The sequence below is a fragment of the Fringilla coelebs genome (genome assembly GCF_963513975.1).
Source record: "Fringilla coelebs genome assembly, chromosome: 1".
In the NCBI taxonomy this organism is placed as follows: domain Eukaryota; kingdom Metazoa; phylum Chordata; class Aves; order Passeriformes; family Fringillidae; genus Fringilla; species Fringilla coelebs.
Genome location: NC_140028.1, coordinates 138,471,619 through 138,485,086, shown reverse-complemented (window position 1 = coordinate 138,485,086; position 13,468 = coordinate 138,471,619). Strand labels below are relative to the sequence as shown.

Below are 13,468 nucleotides of genomic sequence, written 5' to 3'. Positions count from 1 at the left end.
CAAAACATTAGAGATAACAAAATTGAAAAGAAAGGAAAAAACCACACACACCTGCATGATGAAAATGAAACAGCCATGATGCTGTTACTCCCTTCCTTCCCCCACACATATACAGCAATCAGGAATAGCAAGTAGTACATCACCAATTCAGCTCGTAAGTATTTTCCTGCTAGAAGAACTGTCAGTACTGCTCTGTAAAGCACCTAGGAATACTTTTGACAGTTGAAAAAAAATTAAGTTTATTTTATAGCCAATAACATGATCACAAACCAAAGGCTACTCTCTCCATCTCCAGTACAGACATCCTCCATGGCAGGCTTGTCATTTTTTTGCTTTATAATGGAGTCATTTTATTGTATGCAAGAAGCCCCAGGCATTCTGTACAGCCCATTACTCTTTGCTGCCCACATTCAGATGGCTAATCTGCTATCAGCCAGAAGCTTGACAGACAAAAGGAAAAGGCAGGAAAACAGCTCATGCAGCTGCACATGCGCACACACACTTCAGCTACAAAGTGTTCCAACAGCAGACCAAGAATGAACAAGACACACATTGGATTGACAGTCCTACTTAAAACTGTGGCTGAAGGAAGACACACAAATTCTTTAAAGGCAGACAGGTTGGGGAAATATTTAAGGGATAAAAAGCTTCATTAGGATGCCTATTAAGATACTTGAAAGCATAAACCTGGAAGACTTTACTCAGTAAGCGAGCACCTTGGAACCTTTGAAAAGTCAAACATTTTTATTCTGAGAATTTGCTATATGAGACCTTCAAAATGCTTTAAAAAAACGTCAAAAGTCAGGAAGAGAGTTAAATATAGGCAACTGTAAACTATTAGAACAAGACATTTGACAAGCTTGAGATTTCAGCACTTCTGTTTTCTTTCTGGCTCAGAAAAGAACTCACTTTTCTAAAGAGCTGTATATATTTTCAATATGCCAAATTATTGCGACACCATACATATGAAAAAGCAATAAATTATTTCCATACAGTAGTGCATAACAAGGAGCTTTTTAATTACTTTTTTCCAGGCACGTGACATAAATAAATGGAGAAGGATCACAGCGTCATACTAAAACAAAGAAAATGGCTATATTTGCTGGAGTTCTTAACCACCTTATTTTATTTCACTTCTGAAGGAAAGCATCTTATCACTGTCATAAGCAGTACTGCCAAAAATATCTTTGAAGCATCAGATCCACAGACAACAGTTTGCATCAAACATCTTGGAAGAATTTCTGTCAGGATCATAAGCCTCTGCTGTGTGTCATGATTTTTATTCCACTAAGTCTATTTGTACCCCTTACAGTTGGAAAGCTAAAATTCTCCTTGTGTGAACTGGCTTAGTTCACAGAAACAAAGTCTGTGACAACTAAGAATAAAACTACTTTTATTCACTCATATGCTGAGGTAAAAGCCAGGCTCATCTTTTTAAGCCAGGCTCATCATCATGTAACTACCACATGAACTATGCAGGCATGATTAATCACGTGGTGAAACAGAGAGAACTATGGCACGTTATACTGTGTGATGTGTCACTGGAACTATTTCCCTTTTCCTATGCCACAACTACCAATTAAATTCTGCTTCTCATTTCTAAGGTATTATTTCACTATTGTGCAGAAAGTCTCCCAGTCTTTTGATTGCACTATAGAACCAATTCTATCTTCCAATACTTGCTCAAAACCATACTTAGTGTTCCAGGAATACAGTACATCTGTCAATTCCAAATCTGGAAAATGTACAAGGTAAGCCTTACCATGAAGGGCAGAAGTTATCAGAATAGGTTGTTCCATAGAATTAGTCTCTGTGGGTTTACTATCATTACAACACTTACAAACAGAAGTCTATCTTGTGTTACTACTGGGAGCATTCAGACCAGTCTAATAAATTAAATTATTGGCTATAACTACAGATATATAGATATAGATAGATAAATGTATTAGATAGATGTAGATATATATATGTCTACAAAACAAATCTGTACAGGAAATGCAAATTTAGTTTCAGCACTCAGTAGCTAGAAAGTATCAAAATAGGTTGTAATAACAAGCCATCCTACAATCTGCTCCTATCTAAAGTTTAAAGTTGGCAAGAATACTGTTTTCTTGTTGCCTTTCAGACATGGAAGTTCTGAAATCCCCTGCTGAGCCTTGTCCTGCAGGTTGAGTACTTGTCTCCTGCAGCCATCTGCAGCATCTCCTCAACAGCAGCACATCCCCGACGGTAACTCTGCAACCTTATCTTCCTCTCCCACATGTACAAGGTAAGGGGGAAAAAAAATACTACATTTGCATATGTAATTATGGTGCAGCTCAGCAGTGAGCAAAAAATTACTGGAAGTTGAGAACAGATATGCCCGATGACCACACCTTAGTATTTCAAATGAAAATGCTTAGCAAGGAAGGGGAAGGGACAGCAGCAGGGAAGGAAGCCAGTCATTACAGTTCCAAATCTGCTTCAAAGCCCTTATTCACCACCTCATGCTCTTTACCAGGCAAACTGTACCTAGGTCCTTCCTGTGAACAATAGCATAAGAATGAATCCAGTAGTGTGTGACTGGTTCTATTTTGCTTGACTTAACCAAATAGCTGTGCCAGGAATACTATGAAGAAAGGAAAGGCTTTGGAAAGACAAACAGAAAAAGGATGGAAGATTTAAAAGGTTACAGATTCTGAACAGTATCTCCTTTTCCAGTCTAAGACTTAACATGACTTATAGTGGATAGCTTATAGGAACCTAAGAGAAATGACAAAATGGACTAGAAGGTGCGAAGAAGGAAAATCTGATACATACCTGGAAGCACACAAGGCAAAAATACCTCAAGGCATTAAGAAAAACTGTTTAAAGACAAGGGCATCTTAGAAAAAGGGACAACTCATCTCCCTGATGCTTCTAGGCATTAATAAAAATTTTGTTAGCTTACATGAGGAGGAAGGTGTTAGGAAAACAAACAAATAAAAAGCCCAATCTGCTTCATTAGGGACCTACCAGTTCAACAAAAACCAACTTAAGTCTTGCAGTTAAGGCCTGATTTCTCTGTTCTTTAGTTTGTCCTTTTTCAGATGGAATAGATTTCCCCAGGCTTTTTTCAAATCATGCCACATTTGTGATGTTTTGTAATATCATTTTGCTTTCTTCCATATACACATCTGTGGATGGATGCCTACAAAATAGAACAGAAAATTGCCCTCACTGTCTGTCAGCTGCCTATCAAAGAGAATTGGGAAAAGGATATTTGCTGAAATAATGAAAACATTTTATATCACAATAACTGAAGGTGGTCTCTAGCATCACTGGCCCAACTACCTTTTGATCGTAACAAGGACAGGCACAGTAGTTCATAGGTAAAAATACTCTCTGCCACATCAGACTCTTAACCCCTTCTAGTGCTGTCCATGAAAATCACTCTCAATCATGGTGAATGGCAAGGTTTATATATTTATATATATATATATATATAATTATAACTAATTTAGCTCCAATGATCTTGCCAGATCCTCCAGTGTTCCTGACCTGTGAGAAGCTAAAGAACAGAGGAGTTGTAGAAAGAGAGGATATCTGCATCAGAAGAAGTACAGAATACTATGCAGTTAGTTAAGGAACAGTTGTTTCTCTTCCTTCTGATACGCTCCTATACCATTGAAAGTTCTTGGTGTTTAAAGAACTAATTTTACATGTTCTTTCACTGAAGAACAACTGCTACTCATCTCCACAGATCCAAACTGAACAGGAAGCAAAGTCATCACAGCAAAGAATTTTTTTTGCTCTCTTTTTTACTTTTAATTAAGAATACATTCATCATTAGACATGTTCATTTGCTTTCCACAGTTCACCAAAAATAGGATCAATGGAACACACTGAAAGGAGAGCAACAAAAAAGATGCTACCAAACAGAAAGCAAATATTTGTAAGGAAATCAAAAAAGGATGCCCATTTTCAGGTTTTAACCTTTGGGTGACAGCAGCTGTTAACCAAATTGCTTTGAAACAACAGGGGTAAAGTCCTCACATCACGGAGATTGTGACAGCTGGGAATGACAGCTGAAAAGGAGAGAACTGAAACAGGCTGCTTTCAAACAGTACTGACTTCTCAAAAATGAGAAAGCATATTTTTAGTTAACTTCTGTTGCTCTGAAAAGGCATGTTAAAATAAAATATATTACATTACAATAATGGCATCTGAGACAATCAGAGTGAGGCAAAGTAAAAAAGGCTCCTTTCTTCTCTATTGTCCTTTCTGGGGACAAATGCACAGGTCTAAAGAAACATGGTTAATATGTTCAGCATTACCCAACTGAAACACCTGAATCCTGCATCGCTGCTCCACATACAGATGAAAATTTAACAAGTTTCTTCTTTCTACTCTACCATCACCTACTCTGCTAGCACATGAATGTAAGCTGCCAGGTACTCACACAAGGAATTGGATGTACAGGCCAAGATACAGGAAGACTCAGTACATACATTTTTACTGCCTGAAAGGTGCTTACACTCTGTGTGATGGAAGTAGTATTCTTTCTCAGGAGTACAGAAACAGATTTATAAAGCTATGCTGCATTTAACTGGAGTCAGTATTTTATCCATCAAGTCTCACTGCTCTTGACTGTGATTCCCATTCTTCTTGACTATCACTCAGGAATACTACTTATCTACACAAAAAAGAGATAAATACATTATTAAATAAACAAACTGTAGCTCAATAGGAAAAATGAAAGCAACTCTGGTCTTTCCTTGAAAGAAATGGTCACAAAGATTAGAAAGTTGCAACTGTGAACAGTTTTTCAAAATATCAAACTTTTGTTATTCTTTCCAACAACAATAAAATAAGATGCGAGGAACTGGGGAATCAGAAAAGCAAACAGACTGAGAAATGCATGAGCACATAATAATTAGCTAAAAAATCATCTCAGAGTATTAGAGGCAATGGCTTATAAAGGTTGAAAAAAACTTGCCAACGTAACATGGAAATAGAAAGTCTTACAAAACAAGAGACTCATGAAACCCCCTACACAGCTCAGCAATTCCAGTACTTCAAGACACCACCCAGCCAGCTGAGGTCAAAGCTATTTACCACTACGATCTTCTCATGCAGCAGCCAAATACATTCCTCCCTGGAAGGCCAGCAAGGTGCATCAGAAATCAGGTATCAGACCTTCAGTGATAAGCAGACTATACCCCTGCTTACTCCACTCTTCCTCCTTCATACACGTTTTGCCTCGCCCATGCAGCATGCACGCATACAACCCTCTGCTCTCTCTCCAACCTTTGCTTGGGCACTTGTCCATATTTTTTTTTAACTACTAAAGACCTCAAACAGCATTTCCCTCAGCAGGAAAGAATCTCTATCCTGACTAACGTATTGCAGTGTCTCATGAGTGGAGCTAACCACACATCTTCACAAATCAAGATATGAGAATGCTCTTCATACTCACCTTTGCCTCGCGCTGCCCAGGCAGGAGCAGCACCCACCTGCACCCACAGCTGCTTCCCACACAGCTCCACCTGTGACAAGCAGCTGTGGTGGTAAAACCTAGACTTGCATGTTTGTCCCAATCTAGTCAACTTATCAGGCCTGGCACTTAGTTAAGCATTCCTGGGAAAGTTTTGTTTTGAGGAGGACTTATGCTTTTTTATTTACTTACCATTTTCCAATATTAGAAATACCAGTAATACACTGAGACTCTTCTCTAGTCATTACTGTCACAACAAAACCAGCATCTGGTGAAATAATTTCTGCCCAGATGTTAAACTCCAACACAGTACCCTTAAAACCCTCCACATTACAGCAGCAGCGTTGATGTTAACAGTGTAGACTTTAACTTATTCCTTCCTGATGTGATTTATTTTTGTCTACCCTTGCATCACTGAACATAAGATTTGGAAATACAAAACACACCAGAAGACAACATTCTACTTTTCTGGCACATCGCTACATAGACTATGAAGGCAGGAAACATCACCAGTGAAAATACTATCTTAATACCATTTAAAAATGGCTAAAGAAAAACTGAATGTTGCGTCCTGCCACTTGTTTGGTAGAAGCAAAAATATTCCAATAAACATGAAAGAACTTAATTATTTAAGCTGAAAGGAATAGTAACCACCAAATGACAAAACTATTCTTTCCCTTTAAGGCTCTAGATCAAGCCAAACGCAAGAGTAGTCCTGAGGATTAAAAATGGATTGGGACTCAGTCTTGCTATGGACTTCCTGTATGACCTTGGGTAAGTCACTTGAGAATTTAGTTCTCAAAAATAACAGGCCTATTATAGCTGCCAGAATGAAGCACCAATGTTTCTGAGACCACAAATAAAAGACAGGGTTCTGCTTACTTGCCCAAAACAGAAAAGATCCTAGGTGTGACTCGTCTTGAAAAATGTAGGTAACGACCATGAAAAATTCAGGAATATAGATGTTAATCAGCTGAAAGTTAATCTGGAACTGTACTTTGCAATATGGTACAAAAGCCTACATAAAAATAGAGTAATTTTTGGGTTTCAACCTCTAGTTTTGGGTATTTGAAACCTATCATGAGTAGAAGCCCTATAATTTCCAGAGACTCAGAATGTTCTGTTTACAGTTGACAAAGCACACCTACTCCAATCAGCTTGCAATATCAATTAGTTAAAAGTTTTTGAAGTGACTACAAACAGCTAATGACTTGAGCAATAAACTTATATTTTTGGTAAATAATAATGACTGAATTTAGAAGCAGGGATGTTTAAGAGGCATTTGGCCAGGTAATGTAGTTTCAGCAGTTTCTCTGCAATAGAGAGTAGTTCATCAAAAATCAGTTTAAAAACCCTGAGCAAAAAAACCTACAACCTAAGTTTCACAGAAGTTAATTTTATTTCTTTACCATAGTAATACAGAGTCCCACGCATGTTAAAAGTGTCTGCCATCCCTCACTGGCATTTTAAACTCTATTAAAACAGATGTTTCCACACCAGGAAAGGCATTACAGTGATATTTTAACTTCAGAGTACTTCAGCCTCTCCTCCCAGCACAGGAAAATGTCTATAAGAAAAAATTACAGGCTAATACCAAAACCGGAGTCTCAGTGGGGAAGGAAGCAGGGAACAGCTGTAGAACCCCTTCCTCCTGCTCTGTCCACAAAGGAGCTGCTTAGAGAGAGCAAGAGCCCAACCAAAGTCAGTAACACAAATTAACAGGATCTGTCATAAAGACTAAAGTCCACAGAAACCCCTCCCCATTGAGTCCACCTGATATAACTAAAAATATTCAACAGAAAATTTGGACTGAATTAAAGAAGTCAAATCCTCAGACTTCAAACTAAAAACATTGAGTGATTTCTATGAGTGGGAAGCCCATGTCAGAAGGAAAGTTTCATCTTCTTGCTACTTTTCATTAACACTTTCAGCAGCACATGTACAGAGCCCTACAAGCAAGGCAAATTGTTTCAGGAAACAAATTACTTTAAAAACACCCAATTGCCTCAGGTAATTAGTTACCATAAGACAACCTGCTACACAACTGTTAAAATAACAAGCACTGACTGCTGACAGAAAAATGAAGAAATAGTGACGAGGAACTCACACTGTATTTCAGTAACTAACACTAAAACAGAAGTACTACTTGTTTATAAGAGAGAAGGTTTCCTCAGTCTCAAACAGTTAATTCAGTTGTCCATGTAGACCTGTTCACTGTGCCTGGAATTTTAACTCAGGCTACATTCCACAAATCCCAAATTGCAAATTTAAATTAACATTAGAGTGAAAACATGATACCTAGCAAAAAAGAAAGGCAAGGGGGCAAGAGAAGACAGGCACAACCAGGAATGTTGTATCCCAAGTGTCACTAACACCTGATGTCCTGCCGGTAGCCAACACCTTGGAGCTAGAAGAAATATGCTTTTGCCTTATTCGAGGGACTTACAGTCTTCTTACAATTCTTAGCCTGGTAGCAAAACTTTATATGAAAGTGTTACCTAATAGAAATAAAAAGAGAAGAACCAACTATAAAGCAACTGGAATAGCACTCTAACAAGTCAATTGACATAATCTTTTAGTAATGAACTCACTGTGATCAAGGCTGGCTTATATCTTCTCCTCACATGTACCTGACAGCATGCAGAATTTACCCAGATTCATACATTCCTCTTTTCACCATCAATTATGCATCTGCAAACCTGAAGGCATACTTGCATTATTTTCAGAACATCTATACTTAACGTTGATATCTTTTCACACTCTAGGAAGTAAAGTTTTAAATATTTTGTTTTACTTATCTCACAGCATTGCTGAAGAACAAGATGTGTCACTTTTAGTTTTGCTGTTTAATAAGAACAAAGACAATACCATAACATACATGAGAGAAGCTAAGAAAGCAACTAATCCTGACTGCAAACCAACTCAGAATAAGAAAACCTTTGCTGATATTGAATCTATTTGAAGTCTACTCAGAAGTCTCACAAGAGTGTCGCTATGCAGATGACTGGCAAAAAATACCCAAACCATGTCTCTCTTGCCTCTTCATTTTTCCATCAAAAAAGAGGGAGAAGGGAAATAAGTAGATGACATGAGAGACTCCCAACCAGCGCTGTGTTTCTGCTGTTATCACATTATCTCAACGCTTTGTTAACTCTTCTGCTGTAGCAGAAGTTGTTTGTGTATTGCCCAGAACTAAGGACAATGGCACAGGGTAGTTTTCTTCAGGTAGGAAGTGCCAGATTTCCTTGTAAGTGGAGGCCTTAATGGCAGCACCAATCGGCTCTTTGCTGACCTCCTGTAGGGGCCAATAAACAAGGAACCAGCTCCAGAGCTAGGATGATAAAACTGTCTTTCCAGCTAGAGTTAATGCACCAGGATGGCTCCCAAATACAAAGAGAAAGCAGGGGAAAGAAAGAAAAAACAAAAGTTTACAGTATAAGATTAGCTGTATTAAGTTTAACAAGAGATAAAAAGAAGAAAAGTTTACAGTACTCAATGCCATAGCCCAGTATTATTAACTGGCATACTGGATGTCTAATGCAATCTCTCTGTAATAATTTCATATTCTGTGGGAACATGGATAGGAAACAACATAAAAATGCTTTATTTTTTATACTAGAAACAAGCCAGTTGCTTATGCATCTCCCCTATGCCCATTCCTCATTAATAGAAGATACCTATAAGAACCAAGTGCATTCTGCGACTTTGGGGGGAAAAAAGCCTCATACTTATTTATTTTAAAGGTTAAAGGGTTAACATTTTTTCTATGCATTTTCTTCAGTAAATATTTGCAAGTCAAACATAAACCCACTGCTGAGAAATCTCTATTATCCAGATTCTATTATCTAACCGATTCTGATGCTCCAATGCACAATGACTTAAGTTGGTTTTAATTCTTCAATAAAAGGAACCAAAACCAGCCTAAACCAAGACATACTACATTTTATATTACAGAACTAGTTTATAAAGACTCAGAGGCTTTACATAATAAAGTAGGCACAGGAATGAGGTCCAAAAGTGATGAAGATGAAAGATACCTGGAATGATACCAGATCTTATACACCTTTTGTTTTCTGCAAGTGATACATGCTGCAGACAAAACGGTTTGTCCTAAACAGCCTTAAATCTGGTTTTCTAATATTAAGCACAAAGGAAAAACACTGACAGCAAGCGTGGTAAATAAATCCCTCCCTTGAGAATGAAAGCAGCAGACAGGAGGGGGCTGACATGCATGCAGGAGAAAACTAAACACCATCTTTTTTTTCTACCTGCACAAGTTGCCATTTGCTGCAGCAATCAAGGATCTTTTTTCCCCGTCGATTTCAAAAGCCCGGTTTTCAGAAAATTTCTCTCTCAAGTCATCTGTTGATATGCTTTAAGAGTATGGCATTCATATCACTGGATCTTTAAGAGAAAAATCCATTTTCTTTCCTGTTCAGGTAAACATGTTTACAGCTCCTGCACAGACGCTGGGTGGTTCAGACTCACATGTCACACATGTTGTCGTCAGCAACAAGAAAAGCCCCTTTTTCTGATCATCCACATTTTTAATAAGGTAAAGAGAAAAGCACTTTCCAAACTTACCTTTAGCACAGCCAAATCATGAGCTAAATATAAATATTTACACTAGGACAAGGAATTAATAATACGAGCGTGCAAACAAGAATACTTGGTAGAAACCGCACACAGCAAAAATAAGAAAACCCTTTTAAGTTCAACGCAATCAAACCAACCCGTTAGCCCCTGGAAAGGCCGTCATTTATCACCACGTTATGCCCCGAACAGGGAGGATTAGAGAGGTGAAGCACCGATCGTGATTCCGATCTATTTCGGAGACCGTTCACTGCATATGAAAACATCTCAGATCGCAGGCAAAGCTTTCCTAGCTGTGACCCTGCACAGGAAATGCCACATAAAACCTAAAATTGCCAAGGAGGGTTACAAAATCGCCTACTCTACATCCTATTCCGAAGAGTCGTGCTACGAGGACCGAACTACTTCTCCATTTTCCAGAAAATAAGTAGAGAGTGGGTGTTACGAGCCTTTATTCCCCCCGCCGTGTACCTTCCCATTGCATCTTAAAGTAACACACGTACCAAAGGGGAAAAAAACACCACCCCACAGCAGCCCTTAAGCCTGAAATGTAAATGTAATTCCTTATATAGACTGCAGCAGCTGGTCACACACGCACGGAGAGCGGAGCGGGGGCCCCCGGCCAAACCGTTACCACCCATTATTATACAAACAGGTACCTCCGAAGCCAGAGGGAAGGGAAGAAACTTCGCCGCCCGCCCCCGCCGCCCGGGCGCAGCCCTCCCTTCCCCACCGGCCCGGCGGGGCGGCAGCGCGGCCGCGGGGCGCCGCCGGGCACCAACTCTCGGCGGGGCGGGGAGGCGCGGAGCGGGCGGGCGGGCGCGGAGCGGGGGCGCCGGCCCGGGGCGGCCGCGCTGCCCCCGCGCGAATCGCCGCCCGCTGCGGCGGCGGTGCCTCCCCCGCATGTGCTCCCGGGTGTGTCCCCTCGGGGACGGCCGGCGTCCCCCACCGCCGCCCCAAGCTAGGCGAGCGCCGGCCAGGGGCGAGGAGCCGGCCCGCTATCGGGCGAGTGGGGAGGAAACTCCGGCGGGCGGCAGAGGCGCTCCCGGGCGGGCGGCGGGGCGATCCCGCCCGCGGGGCCGGGGGGAGGCCCCGCTCCGCCCGGGGTAGCGCGCAGGTAACAAGTTTCGGAGTTGGGGCTGCCGCGGCCGGGCGGGCGGCGGCCGCTCCCCCGCCGCTCCCCGCGGAGCTCGGCGTCCCCGCCCGGGCCGGAGGGCGGCGGCGCGGCCGGGGGCCCCCGAGCCCGCTGCCGGCGGCGGGGCGGTCGCGGGGCTTGAGGGGGAAGCAGCGTGTAACGGTCCCGGACAGCGACGGAGTGCGGAGGCACCGCTAGGCGGAGGAGGGAGGCGGCGGCGAGGGAGGCTGCAGGTAGCGGATATAACGGTGCGGAGGGAGCCGCGCTCCCGGCGAGCCGCGGCGGGGGAATTACTTTGGCGCCCGCCCGACCTCCCCCCTGCGCGCTCGGGACGGCTGTGCCCGGCCCCCGCCCCGGCCCCGCCGCCGCCCCAGCGCGGCCGCGGCGCTGCCCCGCGGGTGACTGACCGTTGTTGCGGCGCGGGTTCGGCTGCTTCCTGCGCTTACACCTGGGGCCATCCGCCATGATCCGCTCGCTGGTGTCTAAATGCTCCAGTCACCTCCTCCCCCGCCCGCCCCCCTCACTCCCTCCCCTCCCCCCCGGACCTGGTTTACGACACTGGGTGGTTTTACTTTTACATCACCTTCCTACACCTAGTGCTCGCCCGGAACCTTGTTGCCACGGGAGACGGGCGCTTTACGGCAGCGCATTTGAACGGCGGCGAGGGAAAAGTTGCGCCCGCAGGTACCGGGGGCGGCCGCACCGCCCGGGGGGGGCTCGAGCCCCCCGACCCCCGCGCCGCCGGCAGCGCGGGGGGACCCCCACGGGGCGGGGTTAGGCCGGGCCGGGGGTGTCGGTGGTCGCCGGCCCCCGGGGCGGCGCAGGAGGATCCCCGCGGGGCAGTCCCGCAGCGCCGCGCTGAGGGGCCGGCCCCGCGCCCGCCCCGCTGCCAGGTGCGGCCCCGGCAGCCGTCCCCAGGTACGGCGGGGCCGCGGCGGCGCGGCCCGGCCCGGCTCCCGCGGCCCGCGGGGCTGTCCCGGCGCGGGGCCGCGCTCCCCGCCCGCGGGGCTCGCACCTGGCGGGGCGCGCAGCGCTGCGGGCGCGCCCGCGGCTCACCGGGACCGGCGTCTGCTCTTCCAGGGCTGAGCGAGAACCAACAGCTGCAGCGCCGTGACGCCGTTCCCACCGTGCGCGAAGTCTGCCGCACTCGGGCTTTCCTTGGTCACACTTCCCGGTTTTACAGAGAGGAGGAGAGGTATAGAATTCTATGCCTTAATAAATAAAAAGAAGAGAGCAGTTTTTCATGGATAATTAATAAGCGACCTTTGTTGAACTTAATAAACTTATTTAATGTATACAAAAATTAAAACTATCAAACACTTGTGCTATTTATTTACTCTTGCTTTTCACTTCAGGCAATAAAATAATTAAGTAAGTTGGCTTGTAGGCTTTCTTATTTCTCTTTTTTTTTTTTTCCTTTATCTTGGCATGATTCTGTAGAATTTATAGTTCTGTGCTTCTGGGGAACTCTTTTATCTAAAGAAATTAAATGTAATTAAATTTCAGTGAAAGCATTTCACTTAATGGGATACTTTCAATAAGAAATTGATACATTACAGAACTTGAGGCCTTAGCTGTTCTACATTGTCCTATTCCACATGCTATATATTCACAATCTCTAGCAAGTCACCTCATTTCATGGAAGCAGCATAACTTGTCTATCGGAAATGGACTATTGAACACTGCCAGTTTATGGACATATCTTGCATCTGAAGCTCCCACAAAAGCTTCTAGATTCTAGACAATCAGAAGTGCTTAGAAAAGAAGTATTGGGTTAAAATGGGTGCAGATTTAGGTAAAGATCCAAAGGGATATTTTCCTAATCAATTGTACCCTCAAAAACTCCCAAGCCTTAGCTTTGGATACTTACATGAAAGCAGTGGTTGCAGGTGCCAATCATTTGTCTGATAGTTCTCAAAAAATCCTTAAGTTTTAGGTGTATTGTTTTTACATATGTGTCTTTACTCAGTGGTGGTTGGCTGCTGACCTCAGCATTTTAATAAGGATCTACCTAAGAGTGATGAAAGAAGCAAATCAAACAGTACCAAGTGCTTGATGGACTAACAGGAGTCGTTCAAAAGCATTAGATTTGGCGTCAGCTGGGAGTACTGAACCCCGAATATGAGGATGGCTAAGAACTGCAACATGAAACCAACTATAAGATAAAAGTGAAAATTGTCAGCTCAAATTTTGAGTGAGCAAATTACAAATTTTAAGGCAGAGTTTTGTTTTTAGTTCAACATCCTTGCTTGTAAAGTTTCTGTGCAGAAGATAACCTGTGGCTG

At 43.2% G+C, this 13,468-nt stretch overlaps 1 protein-coding gene and 1 long non-coding RNA gene across 4 annotated transcripts in view; one reads left to right on the top strand and one right to left on the bottom strand.

The window, feature by feature from the left end:
• ZEB1 (zinc finger E-box binding homeobox 1) overlaps positions 1-11,696 on the bottom strand; it is a 118,218-nt gene extending 106,522 nt beyond the window's left edge. For 2 of the 3 annotated variants that reach the window (XM_084223216.1, XM_084223218.1), the window contains exon 1: positions 11,591-11,696. In XM_084223216.1, the coding sequence (XP_084079342.1) occupies positions 11,591-11,648 (58 nt within the window). In that variant the 5' untranslated portion in view covers positions 11,649-11,696. Of the gene's footprint in view, positions 1-10,707; positions 10,827-11,590 lie in introns of those variants that run through there. The other variant, XM_084223217.1, reaches the window with a different exon arrangement.
• Positions 11,393-12,500, top strand: LOC311164018. Its single transcript, XR_014616833.1, has 2 exons — positions 11,393-11,867; positions 12,264-12,500. It is a non-coding gene; the product is annotated as an uncharacterized lncRNA (long non-coding RNA).
• The last annotated feature ends 968 nt before the right edge of the window (positions 12,501-13,468 follow it).